At 37.6% G+C, this 22,598-nt stretch overlaps 1 protein-coding gene and 1 pseudogene across 1 annotated transcript; both read right to left on the bottom strand.

Annotated features, from left to right (window-relative positions):
- Positions 1-2,489: 2,489 nt before the first annotated feature.
- On the bottom strand, positions 2,490-3,384 carry LOC113359428 (annotated as a pseudogene).
- Positions 3,385-3,924: 540 nt separating this feature from the next.
- On the bottom strand, positions 3,925-4,368 carry LOC113359427 (COBRA-like protein 2). The gene has a single exon (XM_026603064.1). The coding sequence runs from the start codon at positions 4,366-4,368 to the stop codon at positions 3,925-3,927; it is 444 nt and encodes a 147-aa protein (XP_026458849.1).
- Between the last annotated feature and the right edge of the window lie 18,230 nt (positions 4,369-22,598).

Genomic DNA, 22,598 nt, shown 5'->3' with positions numbered 1-22,598 from the left:
TTGGGGTGATTTAAACTAGAAGGGTAATATAGACAGTTTATATTAAATGGGGTTTTTGTGAACAATTTGTTTTGTTGGAGTTTTTGTATATGAATAGTGACACCTTTGGGATTATAATTCGCGGATCGTTTCTTTTATAATATAATATAATTTCTTAGTTTAAACATAATATAAATAATTAATGATATCTTATACTTTTACCTTTTCTTTTATAATATAATATAATATAATATCTTAGTTTAAATATAATATAAATAATTAATAAAAATATAAAATTTCTAAAATGGGAACGTACGGGACGGGTATGGAACGGGGACCTAGAATCCCATCCCCGCTTTACTAATTTCGGGTATTACCCATACCCAACCCCAACCCCGTTTGTACGGGTAAAATCCTACCCAATAGGAACGGGTATCCACGGGGATGGGTTTGGGTGGGGCAAATGGCCATCCAAAATACTGGTCTCATCAGTTTTTATGATATCAAAATACCAATCAAATTAGTTTGTTTATACTCTGCCTGTAACTACTTATTTGATGCCCAGTTGGTATTTGGTAAATTACCCAAACGAACTATTTGTTTGGAATTTCTTATTACTGGATATGCTTGGTACGGACCTCACGAGATCCATTTCTCGTTGTATTATCAATTGCTTGATCATGGTCTTAAACCTGATAATTTCAATAACCCTTTTGTTCTTAAAGCTTGTTCTTCACTCTCTGCATTGAAAGATGGTCTAAGTCATTCACAAAGATGTGATTTAGGCATTGGTATCGGTTTGAAGGCAATACCGACGGCGACTGTCATTTGGGTTTTTGTGGGTTGAAAGCAATACCGAAAGAGATTTAGTTTTTACTGAAATTTTTCATGTATATTGTCGGCATAATCGTTTCAACTAAAAGCAGTACTGAGAACCAATACCGACTGTAATTCTGCTATTATTTGTTGGTATGGATGGGATAATTGAGCTCAAAGGGGATGCTCAAGGCCAGGGGATACTCAAGGTTAATTTAGACATTACCAAAAATAAATTGATAAGGGGTTTTCTAAATTACTTCATAATTTTTTATTTTTTTTTGAGTATTTCCCAATTTGTGGTGGTATCTCCCAATTGTGGGTTCTTAATTAACCCTCAACTAGTTATCAATTCAATGTCCATAATGTACCAACTCTAAACCATACAGTAACATTTTAGAATCAATCAATAAATTTTAGAGAGAAAAAAATAATTAATGAGAAAGCCATAGCCAGTTAAAAACAAAATTCTATTAATTGATTTATGGATTTTATTTGTACTCCAGTACCTAGTGTATGCCCCGAGTCCACACTAACCCGATACTACTTTGTTGTAACAGGTATAAGAAATCGTTTTTCAAGCAACTTATATCTTTGCAGAAGGTATTTTGAGGTCGCAGGTGTGCTGAATTTTGCTTAGAGTGCGAGTATGAATTTCAATTAGGGAATCAGGAGTATCATTTTGGGTTACTGATGATATCACATTCCTTTGAGGTATCGTAAGTCATAACTATTCCGTTGGGTTATAGGCTTTTACGTAGAGGTTTATGACTGTTAACTGTGCTTCTAGAAATTTAACTACAAGAGTCTGGAGTTCAGGATTATGTTCTGTGATGGTTTTCATTTTGCTATTTTGATGAGTGAAGCTTTTGCTCACGTCTCAGTAGTTCAGGTGTCCTTTTCAAGCAGGACTATGGATTTAGTTAGTGGCTTGGTCCTGTTTCTGCTTGTTGCTAGCTTAAAGTTCCCCGAGTCCTGTAATCTCTATCTTTCTTTTAGTATGTCATAGTTAATGAGAACTCGATATATCATTTCCTTTGACTAGATTGTGTGAAATCTCCAATGGTATGCATGTCTCTGATATTGTGAAGACCCAAGTTATAATCTTTTTAGTTGTGGTTGATTTTTGTTTCACTGGTTATAATTCTACATTGATGCACTCATAAGGATTGATGAGGCACTATCTGGTCGAATCTCAGCATACCCTAGGCCGTGGAATTGTTATCTATTACGCAAGGAGCAGGCAGTTCAAAACTAACTTGGTAAATCAAGCTGAACTAAAAAAATTGACGAATTTTCACTGTAATGAAAGGCATACAACTACAAATCGATAGTCCTAATTTTTGTACTAGAGAATCAAGCTCTTGTCATTACCAGGAGCGCAAATTTTGATGGTGACAAAGGTGAAAATCTGAGCATCCTAAAAAACAGTCAATGTTTAGCTCATCTTACTGAATCAAAATATAAATTTCATGTTACTGAACAAAACTAGTCCATTGTCAAGCTGCCTGAATCCTGGTTATTGGCATAAACTGCACTACAGTCATAAAATTACACGAGAAGAAAGGGCATTAATGCGGAATAAAGTATACGACTGAATCAATTGAAGTTATCTGTGCAACAAATCTGCATTACAAAATGAATTAACCAGAGTTCTTCTAACTAGAACATCTTAAGTAGGCAGTAGAGGCAGGTTAATACACAATACAAAGGGAAAGCAAGAGTAGGAACACGGAAAAGAGGATTGGCCTACTGTTGCTAGAAAGTGAGAAGCTACTGTTTGGAAGTCTAGGGTATTGATCTGGAGGAGGCATCACACAGAGATCACCATTGAAGCTTATTTTTACTGGAAAAGCAAAGCCTCCGCCGAATGAAAATCCTGGACCTTTTTTAAATAAAAACTCTGTTTGTACATTTCCAGATTCTACTGTTGGTTGCATTAACATGTTATTGTAGAATGGAATTCCCCAAAGCATTCCAGTATCATCTGCAACAAGAGTATAACCAGAAAGTAGCATTAAAAGAGAGCACAAATATGACTAGAAATTAACCCATTAAATTTTCACAGAATAATAAGAACTTACTTGTGGGAAACACTAGTAACGGTTTGTAGTTGAAGCTGAACACTTGAACTAAACTCTTCAAGTTTGGGTGTTGCATAACTAAACTCCAATCGGAGTAGTTCTTGACGAAATTGAAGTTGTGCACGATAACCTTGACTCTCTAATAGTCCTTATAACTTGTTTTGACATGCCAATGAATCCTAATTGGGCACATATGTTCTGTACACCTGACTTTAGGAGGAACAACTTCATCCTCACTTTTTGGAAGTTCTATTAGAGGCTGCAGATCTTTTGTGGGACTGTTAAATACCACAGAAACCAACCATTGTTATGACGAATGAAAACGTAAAGCTAAATTTAGTAATAGATATAAAATGTTAGAGAGGTTGGTGAATATTAATTACTCAATGCATTGTTTAGTTGGATCTCTACGACAAGCACAACTGCATGTAGGGCATTGAACGATTGTATCGTTGTAGAATGAAGACATTGAAACACAGCATGTAGGGGTTTGTGATGCCTGCATTTGCCATTAGGTACACGTCGATTTCCATGTATCTGCAAAATTAACAACTCATCAGATTAGAGAAGGCAAAGAAACGACAAAAACGACAACATCAGTGGAAAGCTTCAACAAAATAGGCTACAAACTGTACAATAGAATGCTAATTAACAATTTCCATTCATATATACACACACGATGTAAGGAAAAAAAAAAGGAATGAAAGGAATTTCTAGGACAATCGAAATACTTACAGAGAGCTTGTGTATTACAACGACCCTTATCCATAGGAAATCTAGTTGGTGCAACCCGCTGTGGAGGTCCACAAGTGTAACCAGGAAGGCGAATACTGAAATTCCGAGGTATAATCATATCTACTGGGTTTATTTGTCTAGTGTTGGTCTGACCAGCACCTGCATCCCCACCAACAGTGTCATAATCTATTAAAACTCTCTTCTTATGACTATCATGAAACTTGTTCTTCATCTCCTTTTCTTTCTTCTTGCCTTGTACTTCATCAACATAAAAATCATGCTTATCCTTGTTCTTATCTTCCCCTTTATTCTAGAATTCCTTATCATAACTTACATCTTTACTCGGAGACAGCTTCTCTTTATCACCATCATCGGCAGGTGGTGGTTCAGCTGGCGCAGTTTGATTAACACTGGGTGTTGCAGTGCCATTAATAATCTCCATAAACAGTTCCTTTCCAACTGACATTTGAAAATATGCTCCATGTTTCAAAGGATCTTGGATTTCTGTTGTTAATACACCACCTTTACAACGATTACTTGTTTGCATATTATAAGGTGCTCCTGGTAATAAATCGATAATCTCTGGTTGCTTCTTGCAATAGTGTGGAGGTATCCTTCCTGGGATTCTTGTACAATCACCTTGTTCTGTTGCTTCTGCTCCTGACATGCTCCATATTACTTCCTTATTTTGCCATGTCCAACTTAATTTCGAACCAGGTCTTTCTATGTGTCGAAATGCTTGCTTATTAAGCATAGAGATTTGTGCATGTACAAAAACATCATGTTACACTAAGCCATTTAAGAAGAAATAAGAAGAAGAATAACAAACAGCCAGGCTACATCACTCCCTAGTATAAAAGTATCTACAAACTTTAGTTGAGTGGAGCGCTGACCCAACGATTTAATTAGGGGTCTGATTTTTGCCGGTCTCTTCAGCATAATTTTAAGTGGGACCCACTAGGAAGAAACATTATTTGTTCCCTACTAAGACAAGTAGAGTGCACGTGCGTTGCACGTCGTTAAACTATGACACCTCGACAGAAGTGAAATCTGTAACATTTTCTTTATGAATGAAATTCGGATTTAGCTGTATCAAGTTTGTAACCAAATGGAACGAAGTTGCAAAAACAGTAAAGTCAACATTGAGAGACAGACTACTATAGTCAAGTCAACATAAGATAGCACAATCCTTTTGTAAAAACATTAGCCAGTTGTTCTTCAGATCTAACATGAACTACTTTAAGAGATCATTCATCAACTAATTCCCTTATTGTATGATAATCTACTTCCACATGTTTTGTCCTTGTATGAAAAACAGGGTTAGAAGCAAGACAAATTGCACTTTGATTGTCAGAAATATGAAGGTCTGACATAACGTAAGTGAGCCATTGTAATTCTGCAGCAGCTGCAGTTAGGCATTTATACTCTGCTTCAGCAGAACTTCTAGATATTGTTGTTTGTTTCTTTGAAGACCAAGAAATAAGTGAATCTCCCATGAAAACATCATACCCATAAGTTGATCTTCTTGTATTAGGGCAACCAGCCCAATCTGAATCTGTATAAGCTAGCAAAGAATGGATATCACATTAGTGTAGAGAAATACCAGTGTATAAACTTCCTTTTAAGTATCCCAAAATCCTCTTGACTAGAAGCATGTGTTGATCAGTAGGAGCATGCATAAATTGGGAAACATAATTCACCCCAAACATATGTCAGATCTTGTATCTGTCAAGTATTGAAGACTTCCCACTATTGTTCTATACTTTAAAGGATCTTCCAACAAAACACCATCATGAATGGAGTATCTCTTACCCTTAGCTACTGGTGTGTCACAAGGTTTGCATTCAACCATTTTAGCTGTTCTTAACAAATCTAGAGTATACTTCTGCTGTGTCAGAACAAAAGCATCAGCTGATCTAGAAACTTCAATCCCCAAAAAATAATGAAGTTCTCCTAAGTCTTTCATAACAAACTCTTTACTTAGAGACACAATAAGTTGATGAATAAGTGAAGTAGAATTTCCAGTCAACAAAATGTCATCAACATATAGTAATAACACCATCATACCTTTTTCAGTTGTATATATGAACATTGAATGATCATTCATTGACTTATTAAAACCAAACTGAATTAAAAAGGTACTAAATCTGTGAAACGAGGCCCTAGGTGCCTGTTTTAAACCATATAATGACTTCTTTAGATGACACAGATGATTTGGAAAATCTGGATTTGTAAAACCTGGAGGCTGTCTCATATACACATCTTCAGATAAATACCCATGTAAAAAGGCGTTGGACACATCCAATTGTTTAACTATCCAGCCATTTGTAATTGCTAAAGTAAGAACAACCCTTACAGTTGTAGTCTTTACAACTGGTGAAAAAGTCTCTCCACAGTCCACTCCATCTTGTTGATTGTATCCTTGTGACACTAATCTAGATTTTAGTCTATCTATAGTGCCATCAGATTTAAGTTTTACCTTGTAGACCCACTTACAACCAAGAGTATTCATGTGTGGTTCTGGTAAGACATAAGTCCAAGTTTCATTTATCCTAAGAGCTTCAACTTCATATTTCATTGATCCTACCCATTGTAAAATCTTAGATGATTCTTTGTAAGATTTTGGTTCAATAATGGTATCCAATGAACAAGTGAGAGCATTTGGAATAGGATGTTTAACTGAATGATTAGTGACAAAATCAGGAAACTGTTTTGGTTTTGAAATTCCTTGCATTGATCTAGTGACAACAGAAGGCTGAGGAGCAACAATTGGGATAATAGCAGAATCTGATGGTTCTAACTCAGAATATGTTTGTAAGTTATCACTAGATGAAGTAGATGAAGATGAAGAAGATGCATAATAAAAAGAAGTCTCATCAAATATCACATGTCTAGATATATGAATTTTCTTAGAAATTGGATCAAAACATTTATAACCCTTATGCATAGGGCTATAACCAATGAACACACGCTTTACTGACTTTGGAGAAATCTTATCAGGTCTATAATGTCCAAGATATGGAAAACAAGTGGAACCAAAAAATTCTCAAAAAAAAAATAGTCAGGTAAAACATGAAAAAGAATCTCATAGGGAGATTTCATGGATAAAACAGGAGTAGGAGTTCTATTGATAAGAAATGTGGCAGTAAGAAAGGCATCAAACCAAAAAGATTTTGGACAAGAAGAGTGAAAAAGTAGGGTATTACCCATTTCTGTAATATGCCTATGTTTTCTTTCTGCCAAACCATTTTGTTCTGGTGTGTTTTGACAAGAAAGTCCTAAATGGATACCTTTAGAATCTAGGAATCGTTTAAAAACTCCTTTTGCAAGTTCACAGGCATTATCTGTTTGAAAACAAAGAATTTTTGTAGAGAACAAATTTTCAGTAAGATTTTTGAAATGAACAAAACAGTCTAAGGCATCAGTTTTCAACTTCATTGGATAAATCCAGTGAAATCTGCTTGCATCATCTATGAAAACAACATAATATTTATAATCAACATAAGAAAGTACTGGTGATGGTACCCAAACATCACAATGTATAAGTGCTAGAGGATTGGATTCATGAGTGTTCGAAAGATGAAAATGAAGTCTTTTACTATTGAAAATTTAACATGGATGACAAAGAGAATCAGAGGACTCAGAATTCAGAGAAATAGACTTATTAGAACTCAAATGATGCACAATTTTCTTAGTTGGGTGACCTAATCTATTATGCCAAACAGAACAAGAAGCAAGCATAGTAGAAAAGGATGTAAAATGAGAATTTGAGCTAAAGGATAAATTGTGAATAGGATACAAGTTATTGACCGTTCTACCCTGAGCCAAAATTGTGTGAGAACTTAAATCTGTAATCTCATAACTCCAAGGATCAAAGACAAAAGAACAACAGTTGTCCCTAGTAAACTGAGCTACTGACAGTAAGTTCTGAGCTATTTCTGGGACTAATAAGATGTTATCTAGTTTGAAATTTGCAGTAGAAGTATGAAGTATAGAACTACCAGTTTGAGAAATAGCAAGAGTCTTACCATTACCAACAACCACTTTGTCTTATCCATTATGAAAATGCGGGGGCCTAACAACCTCACCCAATATTTCGATTTGCAATCTGTATGAACTAACTCTAATATACTTTTAAGAGAATCAACTAGACAGTCAGACTCAATCTTAATAACAAGTGTATCAACGAGTTAATATCTCTATCTCTTGATTTAAATCTTACTCAAGCAATCTGCGAGTCTCGATTAAATACAAGAGAGATAAACTTGGTTGGTACCAAAGACCAATATCCAAGGGATCAATCAATTTCCAATCAACAACCAAAGGTTGGATTCACAACTGATCGATACAACACACAACCTGTGATATTTCAATTATATAAAAAAATATAATGCGGAATAGAAATAACACAGACACCAGAAGTTTTGTTAACGAGGAAACCGCAAATGCAGAAAAATCCCGGGACCTAGTCCAGATTGAACACACAATGTATTAAGCCGCTACAGACACTAGCCTACTACAAACTAACTTCGGTCTGGACTGTAGTTGAACCCCAATCAATCGCACACTGATCCAAGGTACAGTTGCGCTCCTTACGTCTCTGATCCCAACAGGATACTACACACTTGATTCCCTTAGCTGATCTCACCCACAACCAAGAGTTGCTACGCATTTAAAGTTTTAAACAATCTAAATTCATAGTTCAGTTCAAAAGAAGAAAATGAGTAAAGAGAAAGAACCCCCTACCTGTGCAGTAACCTAAGTTTGTAATCAAATCTCAATGGTGGCTGTGAAGATAGGTTGAATCCAAAAACAAAACTCCTTTTGTTTGTGATGGTTGGAGAGAAACATTTGTGGTGTTTGGAGATGGGGATGTCGGAAATAAAAAGGAGAATGTTTGTCTCTGATTTTAAAGTGACATGGACTAAGATACCCTTAGCTTCTCATGCCCTTTACGTGGCAGACATGCTAAAATTTCTAGTGTCTTCCTTAATCCTTACATCTACTACTCATGCTCACTAATGCTGCTAAGGGTTGACTACTTAGCTAAATGAACATTCATATGGGTTGGGCTAGGGCTCAAAGCCCAACAAAAAATATATGTGTCGTTACACCATCAACCACTAAAAAAAGAATTTGGTCCCCCAAATTCAAAAATTAAATGAAGAAGCTAAGAAGGATACCTAGTTTAGCTTCGGGTAGTTGTCTTGCACGTCAAGCTCGAACTCCCAAGTTGCATCTTCAAAAGGGTGATGTAGCCATACTACTTTCATCGTCGCAAGGGTTTTCCCACGTAAGGTACGTCGTCGTTCGGCTGCAAGTTTCTCCTTGAACGAATACACAGTTGTCACACACTATCACAAAAGAAACTTTCTTCTCAGCACAACACCATGCAGCCTGATTCACCGATATCCATTCAATTTCCTTAACTTTGAAAAAAGATTCTTCGAGTCTTCAGCTGTAATCAACTTCCCACAGTCTCTAACAACGTAAACGACAATTACGAAATCGAACCTACCAGTTGTTCTAAATGTTCTTGAGGTATTATGTCCTTTCGTTCAGGTTCTTCTTACTTACAAAGCTCGAGGCTACGGATTTTGCACACAGTATCTTCTTCGAAACAAAGAAAACGTGTTAGATTCACAATTGGTTAGTAATGTACATTACTAACACACGAAAAATGATATGTATATAACAATATCTTGATAGTTTTCCCAACTCCAAAATCAGCAAGACACTTTCAAAAATTTTGTGCAATGAAACGCCTTAGGAAAAACATGGACATGTTTAAACAAGATTACTACATTCCAACCACTTTGGAGTCAAATGAGTAGCACAACTAAGAAAAGTCAAATTCACACAGTACTAAGAATAACAAACCAGTAGCACAAACAAAAAAGAAAAATTCTTCTTCACCGAATACATACTGAAATGCGACATATCAGAATATTTCTACGATTTTTACCAAAATCAAGACATGCCACTGTAGGTGAGTCTGTGGAAACTCAACTATTTAGTCAACATGAAAACAAAACACAGTCCCGGTAAGTCGGAACCTTTGCTCTGATACCAACTGTAACGGATCGGTGAATTTTCCCTTTAACGGGTTGGATTTCAACCCACCCAGTAAGGCTAAACCCCGGTCGTGCTACTCGGAAGTGAAAATGAAATAGTAATAAAAAGATAAAATGATATATGAACACTTCAGAATTCAAATAACAAAAGATACAAGCCTAAAGGCCGATCGGAAACAACATCGTGAACAATTTTTATTTCATTTTTCAAAATTAGAAATTCTAGACCTCTTGGTATAGCACCAGTACGACCGTAATGCTATATTGCACATAAAAAAAAATTAAGTACAAAACAATTGTAAACTTTGTTAGGCACTCAACCACATGTGATCGAAAATAAAATGCGACTGCGAACTAATATTTTTGTAAACTCAAATCTTTTGTGAACTCTGTTAGAGCATAGCTCGGTCAACCTCGCATGCATTGCTATCTCAAGCATGTTTGTCAATGTTAGTGATCAAAACTATATGTCTTGATTTCTAGCCTACATAGCTAAGTCTCGGACTAGGATAGAAAAGTGTAGTTGAGCTCAAGGACTTCATAGCGATTCATCATACAACGACGAAGATATATACAAGGAACCGTGGAACTTCATCAACAAAAAGGTATGTGGAGACTTGAACTTATCTATCACTCAAAAGTATATCTCTTCTATCTCCTACTTCTTATGAGACAAAATTCGTATGCTATATAGACTAGATCATACACATTTGACATTTCGGGCTGAGCATTCATTTCTTATCTTTTATCTCGAAATCGTGTGGTGGTAAAGAGTTTCACTTTGATAAAGTTTATCTTCACCTAGTGATGAAAGTCATGAAAAGTTTCAATCACTTTGATAATTGCTCTGACGTGAATCGGTCTGTGAATAACGGCTATATAGCGTCCTCTGAGAATTTATCAATGATTGAAATGAGAGTTTAGATTACATAACCATGTATTCCTTGAACCGAAGTTTTCGAACTTTGTTGATCAAGAGAAATCGGGACGATTGTGGAATTGGCTTGCCAAGTCCGCGAACCTAGTTCGCAGAGTCAGTCCGATAACTGACGGAAGTTCTCGACCGAGAATTTCTGCTGGGATTTTCCAAAACTCGTTTGTGTGCTAAGTCCGTGAACTCAGTCCGCGAACTGGCGGAAGTTCTCTTTCCGAGAATTTCTGATGAGTTTGGAAAACTCAACCGATTAACTTAAGTCCGCGAACTTGTTTGTGAACTTAAGAGGTTATGATCTAAAGATGAACTCTGAACATGAAACATTAAATTACTAAGGAATGGTTTATGAAAACCGTGGCTATAATGTTCATGAGACGATTCAATCGAATCGAATCATCTTTGTTTCAATTGTGTCTTGTGTAGTTACCTAAGATCATTTGAGTCAATTGAACTAGTTATGGTGAAGAAGAACAAGGTTAATATGAAATGCTCATATGGTTAACCTTTTGGATTACTATGTTGAACCAACATACACGTACACGTTTGGGCATGGTTTTCATGAACCCAGTAAATGTCTACCCAAGTGTGTGTGACAAGATAAGTTTTCGATCTAACGGTTGAGAAATATTAGCTTGAATCTAAATCAGGTTTTCATCTAATGGTGAATAAAGATTGCTTTGTAACTAAGACAAAACCCTGATTTGAAGGTTATATAAAGGAGACATCTAGCATTGTGCAAAACTAATCCCACCACGTCTGTGTGCTACTAGTGCGCCCGCTAGAGTAGGTCTCCATTAACCTTTGATTTTCTTCTCTAAAATCAGGTTAACGACTTAAAGACTTCATTGGGATTTTGAAGCCAGACCGATACTACTTTATCATAGCTGTGTGATCTGATCTTGCATCTTTTATCGTATGATTACAATCGATTGATTGGCTTGAGATCGTGAGAGTTCTCCGATAGGCAAGATAAATAAGTCACAAACATCTTCGTCTCACTGTTTCTGATTCCTCGACAATCCGCTTGTATAGTCAGGAAGGATTGTAGAGAGGTGATTGATTAATCTAGGTTGTTCTTCGGGAATATAAGACCGGATTATCAATTGGTTCCTGTTACCTTGATTTTATATCTAAAGACGGAACAAAACCTAGGGTTTATCTGTGAGAGATATATTTATCCTCTTATAGACTTTTCTGTCTGGGACAGATCTGTTTATTATCAAGTTTGTGATTTTGGGTTACAACAACTCTTGGTTGTGGGTGAGATCAGCTAAGGGAATCAAGTGCGCAGTATCCTGTTGGGATCAGAGGCGTAGGAGTACAACTGTAACTTGGATCGGTGGGAGACTGATTGGGGTTCAACTATAGTCCAGTCTGAAGTTAGTTTGCAGTAGGCTAGTGTCTGTAGTGGATTAATACAGTGTGTATTTATTCTGGACTAGGTCCCGGGGTTTTTTTACATTTGCGGTTTCCTCGTTAACAAAATTTCTGGTGTCTGTGTTATTTCTTTTCCGCATTATACTTTATATAATTGAAATAATACAGGTTGTGCGTTCGTGATCATCAATTGGAAATCCAACCTTTGGTTGTTGATTGATATTGATTGACCCTTGGATATTGGTCTTTGGTACCGTCCAAGTATTCCTTGTATTTGATAAAGACTCGTTATTGTTTTTAGCTTGAGTAAAAATCAAATCAAGAGAGAGATATTAACTCCTTGAGATACTTTTATCTAGATTGAGTCTGACTGTCTAGTTGATTCTCTAGCAAAGTATTTCGGAGTTAGTCCATACAGATTGCTAAGCGAAATATTGGGTGGTGTTGTTAGACCCCCGCTTTTTGAATTGGTATCAGAGCAGGAAAACACGTTTAAGACCTCATCAGTCTGTGTTTTTAGCGATCTGACTCTGTGGACAGAATCTCATACGCATACCAAAATGCCTCTTAAAGCTCTCAACTTTGTCAAGTGTCTCGGAAATACCTCAAAGGGTCACTCCTTAGATGATTCTTCCGAATCCCAAGGTAAGAAGAATGTTTCATCTTGTGTCAATCATTCTTCCTCCAATGAGACATTGGATATAATGGCTAAAGCTGAATTGGAGCTAACCAGAATTTCAAAAAATTCTACCGAGTGTATTGATCTACATGATCATGGTAAACTCATTGATGAATTTGAAAAGTCTATTGATCGTGAACAGGTACTCTATAACATTATAGGGTCTTTCTCTAAGGAAATTTAGAAACTTCTCCAAGAAAACAACATACAGCGTGAAAAGATTTGTGATCTTGAAAAGCTGGTCAAAGAAGGTTCAATTAGATAAAATTGTTTGATCAAGATGCATTCATCTGATCTAGACAGACTTCGTGTTGAGAGGGATAAACTTGAAGCATCGCTTGTCTTAACCCATGGGCAGTGCAAATCCTTGGAAAAGGAAAACTCTGTTTTAAAGCAAAATTCTTCTGCACATACTAATTCTCATGAGTTACCGTACATAATGAAATTTTCTCCAAGAGAAGGTTGTGTCAAGAAAAGTTTTCATAACTTACAATCTTCTCCAGTGGCTATGAAGTTTAAACAAGTGCCAGTTGTTGCTTCTCCTCCACGTATATGTACCTTCTGTAGAAAAGGAAATCATTATGTTATCCACTGTTTTGCCAGAAAGAAATGTGTTTTTGAACTCCACAAGTTGCTTCTTTCTACTGTCAATGGAGTAAATAGTCGAACGACTACTATAGTGAAGGTCCCTTTCACAGGAAACCAGGTATCTTATAAGAATGATCTCTCTCCTAGAAATCATTACAGGACATTTGTAAATTCTCGTATTACCAATGAAAGTATGTCATGTGCTTATAAGAACATATCTGATAAATCTAAGTCTAGCGTGTGGATATGAATTTCAGAAAATCCCCTAGAACCTATTTCTAGAGGTCCTAGACTTTTTCATCAGAAGGGTTTCCCGCCTGTGATTCCCAGAAGGACTGCGAGACACACCCTTATTCCTGGGAGCTGCAGTGAAAGGATAAGAATTACTGAGTGTAGATGGGGAAAACAATTTGCTGGTTTTAAGGAATTGAGGAGACGACCGTACAGAGGAGACTCCTCGAACCGAGCGAAATGTTAAACCTCACACAGATGCACCGGTGCAAAGGGGGTGCTTTATATTCGAGAGATCAATCTGTAGTACTCCGTCCTAAATCAAGACAATGACCGTTCCAGAGTAAATTCGGTCACAAGAGAGGATGGGTTGATCTGTAGGAGGGAAGCTGGGAAATGTGTGGAATCAATGGTAATCAAAGATTGTGGGTGTGTGAATTCTGAATATGATAAGCTCTGAATGATTAAAATTGCTCAATTGAGAGTAATTGCTCAATTGATGAGTTGATGATCTCGTGTTGTCGATGAGACGTGAGATTGATGATACTGTTGATGCTGATCGTTCAATCATGATTCAGAGACTTATTTATATTGCTGGAATTTTAGACACCATGACCCCATGAAGTGTGACAGTTGATGGAATCAAGGAGTGGGGAAGTGGAGATCGTGTTTGAAACCAGTTGCTCAACGTGTGGAGACTTGGTCGGTTTTCCACCCACTACCTCGTGAATTCCTTCAACTGATTGCACGACTTTCTCACATTCCATCGTGTGTTTGAACACACGTTCCGTAGACCGCCAGACCAAAGCCCTAAGTGATATCCCCCCAAGTGACACGATTGACGTCTCGTGGCTTGTTAGTCAATTGATGACTTCGTGGTTTGATGGGACGATGAGTCCACTTAGTCGTTGAGTTGAACATGATATTCTGAAACTCGTGAATTGAACATGTCATGAGACAGAGGTATAGTTCTTACGATGAAGTGAGCAATTATTGCTCATTCGATGGATCGTTGAATATTGATTGTTGAACCAATATTCCTTGGTTTGAACAAATATTTATCATCTGAGCAAGTGTTGCTCATGTGACGAATTGTTGAATATTTGGTCGTCTGAGCATGTGTTGCTCGTCTATGGATTATTGGCAACGTACCAAAAATATTAATTAGAATATTGGTTGTTGAACCGAGCATAATTAATAAAATTAATGACCATGAGTTCATCATAAAATTATTAAGGTTAGAATCTGGAATGATAATCCTTGGATTCAGAAACCCTAATTTGATTAATTGATGATCAATTCATGGTTCGTCAGAATTTCAACCATGGGACGGAGGAGGGAGCGATTACATAGGACCGTGGATCAACCATGTAGTGTCCATATGCTCACGTGAGAAAATACGAAGAACTCCTGAAGAGTTGACGATTTGTTGGTGAAAGAATGATTAAATGCTGGTTTAATCATTTATTCGAAAATGCTCGTCTGAGCCTTAGGTGAGAAAACCTAATTAATTATGACGAGGCAAGGTACCGACCATGGCGTCATGAAACCGGCCCTGGGTTGTCCCGTGACAGCCTGACGATCACTTCATGAAAATCCAAAGTGTTTGGGAGAGTTTTGGACCTAATACGAGCAATTGTGCAAATTAGGTCAAAACTTGTGAAAATTGATGGGACCGGATTCCGTGAGCCAAAGAGCCAATCTTGGTCGGTCAAGATAGCGTGCTCGTGTCCCCAAGACGTACGCGTCTCAGTCCTTAGAATTTTGATATTTTCTGGCGTGCAATTGAGCATCCATTCGAGAAAATATGTCAAAATTAGGGTTTCGACGAAACTGAGGAAAACACCATGAGATGATGAAAAATAATTATAAAATAAGGAATAAGGAGGCGTGGGACCGCCGTGGTCAAGGAATGGTCGTCCGGTCGTGACCACGGTCGCGTGGTGCCTTTTCCTTAATTTTATAATATTTTGATGATTGTATGAAAAATTCATGAATTTTGATGAATTTTAGAAGTTTCCATGAATTGAAGGAGTTTTCATGAGTTCAAGGAAGCAAAAGATATTAAAATAATAAAAAAAGGGCGTGTGGGACCGTGGAAGGCATGGCCGGCCGGCTAGGGACCGGTCCCACGAGTTTCCCAAATTTTATAATGATTTTATGAAAAATTCATGAATTTTGAGAAATTTGATGAATTTAGGGAGTTTCCATGAATTGAAGGAGTTTTCATGAGTTCAAGGAAGCAAAAATATTAAAATAATAAAAAACAAGAGCGTGTGGGACCGTGGAAGGCATGGCCGGCCGGCTAGGGCCCGGTCCCACGAGTTTTCCTAATTTTTTAATATTTTTAGGTATTTTGATGATTTGAGGGAATTTTTCCTAATTTGAGAGAAATACCATGAAATCAAGGAATTTGATGAATTCAAGGAAAACTAATAATAAAATAATAAAACAAAGGGGCGTGTGGGACCGACTAGGGCATGGCCGGACGGCCAAGGCCCGATCCCACAAGTTTTCATATTTTATTTTATTTTGTTATTATTTGATGATTTGTGCAAAAATACCATGAAATCAAGGAGTTTTTCATGAAATTAAAGAAATAATAATAATAATAATAATAAAATAAAGAACCGTGGGTGTGGGGCCGGTTGGGACCAAGGCATGGCCGGTTGGCCAATGGTCACGCCCCACACTCCTTTTCTTAATTTTATATTATTTTTTATGGATTTATGGAAATACCATGAAACCGAGGAGTTTCCTCAAGACGAAGGAGATTTGATAAAATGAGAGAATTTTCATCAAATCATGGAAAATAGTAAAAATGCATTAAAAATATAAGACTGGCGTGGGATTGACCACGACACGGTCGGTCGGTCGTGTGTTCGTGCTCCCAGCACCCTGGTCAATATTTTTAATTATTTATTATTTTCTTCTCTATTTTGCATGGGTTCATCGTTTCGTTGTATTTTTGAAATACTCGTTCGTGCGGTGACTGTTAGTGTATCGTCTTTGAATACACCTTCACCATTTGAATCGGAGCTTACTTAGAGGTAGCTCAGACGCCCGGTTGTTGATTATTTATTACTAGTTGTGGAAGTCAGTGGAGAATAATTCACAAAACTGAGTAATAAGATGTTTATTATTAATTCATAGGATCAGCTGAGGATCTGACTACAAATTCAGAATAATAAAGTGAGCATTACCATTCCATGGGATCGTAGATTCGACCATAGAATCGGAGTAATTAAGATTTATCTATTACCATTTATGAGACCAGTTGTGGATTCGATCATGAAAGCGGAGTAATGAGATAATATAGTCTACACTATTCTATGAGATCAAGCCGTGGATTCGATCATAGAATCAGAAAAATTGTTTATTGCCATTCCGTGGGACCAGTCACAGATTCGACCATGGAATAAGAGCAATTGTAATTAGGAATAATTAACTTTGTGGCTCTATACTAGCAGAGCAAGATGTCTAGGAGCATTAATTATCCCGATATGAGCTTGTCGGTAAGTCATATTCTTTATATAGTCAGGGTAAACTCGTTGTTTGTTCCTGAAGACGTTATCGTTCTATACTAGCAGAGCAAGCTGTCTAGGATCCGTCTATCTCGTGATACTATATAGAAATAATCACTGAAAGTGTTCAGTATTCATGAGATATGCCGTTGTCCAGTCGTGAGACTACATATCTACATGTACTCTGAGAGAAAGTACTCTCCGTTGAGAATTCGATGAGAGACCTGTGTCTCAATACTCACGTCTGATTACTGAATCAGAGCTTCGTATAATTATGAGTTTACAATTTTATCCCTTGTCGAAAATCCACCATCTACATTAAGTCCCCTGCTTACTGAGGAAAGCTGTGTTCCTCAGTCAGCATTAAATGGTGATTTTCCGGCTATAAACAATAATATCAGTAATTGAACTTAGTCGTAAGTTGAGACGTTACCGTATTTAGAGAGCATGAGAAAACCACGAATTGATGAAGGCTTCAATGTCATGATTGGAGCGTCGTTTGATGAGCATAAATTGGTGTTGAACCGCTGGTTTGGACGACGAGTCCGTGGTCAGTTAGGATTCGCGGGTCCGGGCCCAAGAAAAGAATCCGTTTTAACGTGAACGTTCGTTCGTTCGTTCATTAGTTTATGAAACAAACAAAATAGACCTGAGTCTAATGATAAAATTTTTGTCTATGAGCTTTCACGAAAAACAAAATTTTATTTTTTAAATATGTGAGAGTTCACAAAGTGGAATAAACTCTCGTTTCAAAGGTGGATGCTCGTACGGGAGATTTTTTTTTTTGAACAGACGTGCGTTTGTTAATAATAAAATTTTGTTTATGAGCTTTCATGAAATTTTTTATCTTCGAGCTTTCAGCAATCTCTGAAAATATATTCTCGCTTGAAAGATAGATGCTCGCGCGAGGGAGCGAAAATGTATAGATATTTTTTCAAAATTACGTGAGTTTCACGTTAAATATTTATATATTTTATGAAATCATGTTTTGATTTTGAACAACTGTTGAAAGTAGACCATTATACATGGTGAAATAATGTATGTATGTGAATTTTCACAATTGTGGGATGGACGTCCGTCTAGTTTTTGAAAAACCAGTGGATGTTAAAATTCACGTGGGTTGTTCACGGTTTTATGAAAACCAAATCATGATTTTGAACAATGAATTTTGCTCTTCTTTGCAGGTATGAGGAAACGAGCAAGTTTTCGAATTTCTGACGTTATAATCACTACAACTAGTGAAATTGTAAATAGGTAAGAGTTGGATTGTTACCATTTTTGCAAACGCTGATGTGAGCATCTTTATTCCATGATTCGTTGTTTTGTTGAATCCTGCGCTTTGTATGAATGATGCGCTGAATGTTGTGCATCTGTCACAGCCACTTTGCGAGAATGACTGACTCCCAACGATGACACTTTCAAAGATGATGTTTCCAGGGATGACATATCCGCGGGTGCAACTTCAAGAAATGGTACTTCTAGGACCTCTGAGTGATGGTAAGAGATCCTTCATACTGAGTTGTACTCTTGGTTATTTCCTCAACTATACCACATGATGATCGTGTAGTGAGGTTTCAGATCAATGTAGACTACTCGGAAATGGAAGAAAGTCTTCGGGGCGGAGCACCCATAAGTAAGGACTACAGGATGTTAGGAAATGACGTGCAGTCCCCAGCCGTTTCTTTGATGAGTTGTTAGCGCTCCTTGTGTCATGACTTTTTCCTGCCCGTGCAATTAGGATCACGAGACCAAGGTTTTGTTATTCCTTTTCAGACCTTTTCTCCATCGATTGACGGTCTTCAACTTGTTCCCAGGCGAACAATTCAGGAATCCAGTACTGATGAAGAAGTCGATGTAAATATCTCTTTCGTGCAGGTGATCGCGGCATCTCCTTGAATGAAATAATAATAATTTTTGTTGATGAATCCAGGAAGAAACCATTGTAGATAAGAATCATGTTGATGAAGCGCACTCTTCTTTGGGAGATGGGAATATGGAGAATTCCTGAAATTCCGAACCGAATGGAGATAGCGGTGTTGTCAATGGAGATTCTGGCATCATCGAGCCTTCAAATGATTTAGAGACTCCCTTAGTAAGTATATATCCTGTAATTTCTTGAAAGGAGTATGATATCGCTGATTCGTGAATGAATGAATGAAAATCCATGTGAATTTATGGATAACTTTGCCGAAATACGTCATCGGAAAATTTCAGATTTCAGATTTTACTAGAAACGCTGTAGAATCTTCGTCCGAAGTCGGATTTTCGAGGTTTGCATGTGTATATTCAAGCCCAGGAAATTTCCAAGCTTTTCTAAAGAAGCTCTTTGAAGTTTGAGCATGTTTAGGGTCTTAAAAAGGCGAAATAGTGAACTTCCAGGAGACCTTCAGATTTTTTTCAGATGGCATGTTGCTCCATTTTTTAGCGACATCTCTTTTCTCCTTCATCGGATTGTCATGAAATTTTGAGACGTTGTAGAGGACATCGATACGAAGAGAATGGTATATAACACATATTCAGATTCCTCGTAGATTGCTCCCTGTTCGTCTTTTAGTACAGGGCATAGTACAGTTTCTTCAGACGAGGTTACCGTAAAACGTATTTGAATGACTTTCATGCTATTTGCTCATGACTTGAGTGTATAATGATTAATATTGATAATGCTGGATTTCTTGTATGATGTATTTTATTATCTCATTTGGTTTCAAGCTTAAATGACTCTAACCTCATGTAATCTTTGTATTAGGTGCCAAATACCGAAGTTGAGGATATTGAAACCAATGAGGATAACTCAAACTTCCCTGAAGTTATTGATGAAGAGACAAACATATATGCACTTCAAGGACATAATAAAGTTATCATTGAAGTCTTGGAAACTCAGATTGTTGCTGCTTCAGTGATAGAAGAAACCGAAACACCAGTAGAGAATACTGAAGAAACTGTTGCCCTGGAGGCTGCTCTAGTAATTGAGAACCGTATAGTGGTGCATGAATATCCAAGTGCAGGAGTTTCTTTTGATACTCCGTTCGATGCTTCACTCCCGTATCATGAACTAGTTGGCGGATTCAACGTTCCCATTGGATATGCAGGCTTGTACGAGAAACCGTGGAAGATGTATGGGCACATCGTCGTTACCAAGGATCAGGAGCATAGTTATTTATTGACGAGGCAAGTAGAAGCCATATTGCGTGTTATAAATGATATCCGCATCATAACTGGAAATACTGTCACCCGGGATGTACTCTTTGATTGGGAGTACAACTTGAAGAAAGCTGAAGAACTTGGCTTCAATTTGAAGTGGCTTCGTCAAAAGATTGATGCTATAAGGAAAGTGGTGGAAGGTGACACTTCTTTCACCACCAGCGATGCCGTGTTGAACAAGATGGATGAAGAAAAGCAGAAATATTATTTTGCTGACTTTCTTTAGTTTTCTTTCCACGATATCTTGAACCTTGGACTTCTGAGAGATATGAGGTTTTATTCTGGTCTTGATTTCTTGATCGGTTTTGGATTGTGAAATCGATCGTCTTGACAAGTGGACCGTCAGTCTCCAGTATTTTATGAAGTCTCTCCCTTTCGTTTTCCCTTCTTCTGGTGAGACCTAGATAGAGGACCAAGGTAGAAAAATTGATTTAAAGACCTAGGTGGTCGAAGTTGGAGGTACCTTGATGAAGGACTTAGCGAAGAGACCTGGTGGACACCGATCGTCTGTGGAAGTCATGAATCCCGTCTAAGAATTGTTGCTTGCATGTTGTACGCTCTAGAAGCTGTAGGGACCTCATACAAGGTCGGAATTCGATGCTTGACCCCAACTTTCGAAGCTAAGAGGCTGAGTTATGACATGAGAAAAGAATCACTCAATTTGGAGTTGTAGAGGTCATCCAACGAAGCGTGCGCATTTGCAATTTGTAATCCCATACAAATTTTTCAGATTCCGTAGACCTGACGGTAAAGGCCATATCTTTCAGCTCGTATGTCCGATTGATGCTCCCTTTTGGTATGTTGTAGAAGAAACATATACGAACATCTTTTGTTGAGGAAGTATTGTCACATTCCTCACCCATTTGTACGTTTCTGTAAACCCATAGCCCGGAGCATGTCGTATCTCATTTGTAGAGGCGATGAGAACATCTTGGAGGAGACTTTGGATTATGCCCACCAATTGTGCCAGCTTTGGGAAGACTTTCATGTGAGAATGTTATCAGGTATACACATCTTGATATGAATCATTAGTTCTTGGAGAAGTCTGCTTCATGTGTAACACTTAAGAGAATGATTAGTTGATGAAGCCCTGAGGATGTTGCTCTTGAGACCGTTGTTGGTGCTGAGACCATGAATGATTACGCTCCAGAGATCCTTGTCGATACTGAGATCATGGATGGTGTTCCTTTAGAAATTATTTGATGCTGATGCCATGGTTGAAATTGCTCCAAAGACCGAAAAAGGCTATAACCATGATTATAGATATAATCTTTGCTCCTCCATCCAGTGATCCTTTTACATTCACGAACTAGTTGATGAGTTGATCGTCCGTAAGATGAAGGTGTACTGAGAGTTCAACATGAATGCTCTTGAAAGCATAACTTTACCACGAACTGGCTTTGTCAGTGAGTCGACATTGTTGCGGTAGATGGCATCAAGAGTTTTCATACTGGATGTGATTGGTGAAGAGAGAAAGTTCCTCAATCATGCAGGGGCTTGTGATGTAGCGAAAACCCGTTGATGAAGTTTCACGAAATCACCTTAGGTTGCCCAGTGTATATTGAAGGAGTTAGTGTCATCCATGTATGAATGATGTTGCATATGCTTCAGAAATCTTATCATGAGATAATGAAGACTTATCGTTTAGTTACACTTTGATGTGATGGTGTTGAATCAATGTGTCATCGTAGAGATATTTGTGCTGAAGCTGTACTCTTTGATTGGGAGTACAATTTGATGGCTTCTTAGATGCTTGAGCGTTGAAGCGTATATTCCTTAAGCATCGAATGTTTGATCATCTCGGCCCTGGAGTATCTTCCATTGATTCATCATCCCTTTCGTTGCGGTAGTGGGATTCGACACTTGTGCAGACATCAGAGCTTTCTGATTTTGTGGAACACATGGAATTGTAGGAGAAACACCCAAAGTGTTCTTTGCCATGTTTGGACATCATCTCGGTAATGAATGTTTCAGTGCTTGATTCGGAGGAGCGTCAGATTCAACCACTTGGTAAAATACTAATGTGGTGAAGCTACCATTCATAACGTCTTGCTGAGTTGCTAGCAGAATTGAGTCCCCATGCTAGGATAGCATGTGAGTAAATAAATGACATATACGTGGGATGAGACTTGCCTGAGTGCGGAACCTCTTGATGGATGTATATGCATTTTTTGCAGGTTCTTTCTTCAACCTCGTCAAAGTTTGAAATTCCTCCAAGTACTCTGATGATGGAATGTTCGTCAAATCTTCTGGATCAGAACTTTGTTCGTTGGAGAGACGTGTAAAAAAAGGCGCTTTGTAAGTACCCATCTTTTCAGCGTGGATCCACGCTCGTCTGAAGGACATTTCATATCCTGGATCTTCATGATTATGTGA

This window comes from Papaver somniferum, chromosome 3, assembly GCF_003573695.1.
Source record: "Papaver somniferum cultivar HN1 chromosome 3, ASM357369v1, whole genome shotgun sequence".
NCBI classification, from domain to species: Eukaryota; Viridiplantae; Streptophyta; class Magnoliopsida; order Ranunculales; family Papaveraceae; genus Papaver; species Papaver somniferum.
Note: the sequence above shows the minus strand (reverse complement) of the source record. Positions and strands in the feature narration are given on the sequence as shown.

Excerpts from the sequence above, each read along its gene's own strand:
- LOC113359427 (XM_026603064.1), bottom strand. The coding sequence starts at position 4,368 with ATGCTTAATAAGCAAGCATTTCGACACATAGAAAGACCTGGTTCGAAA.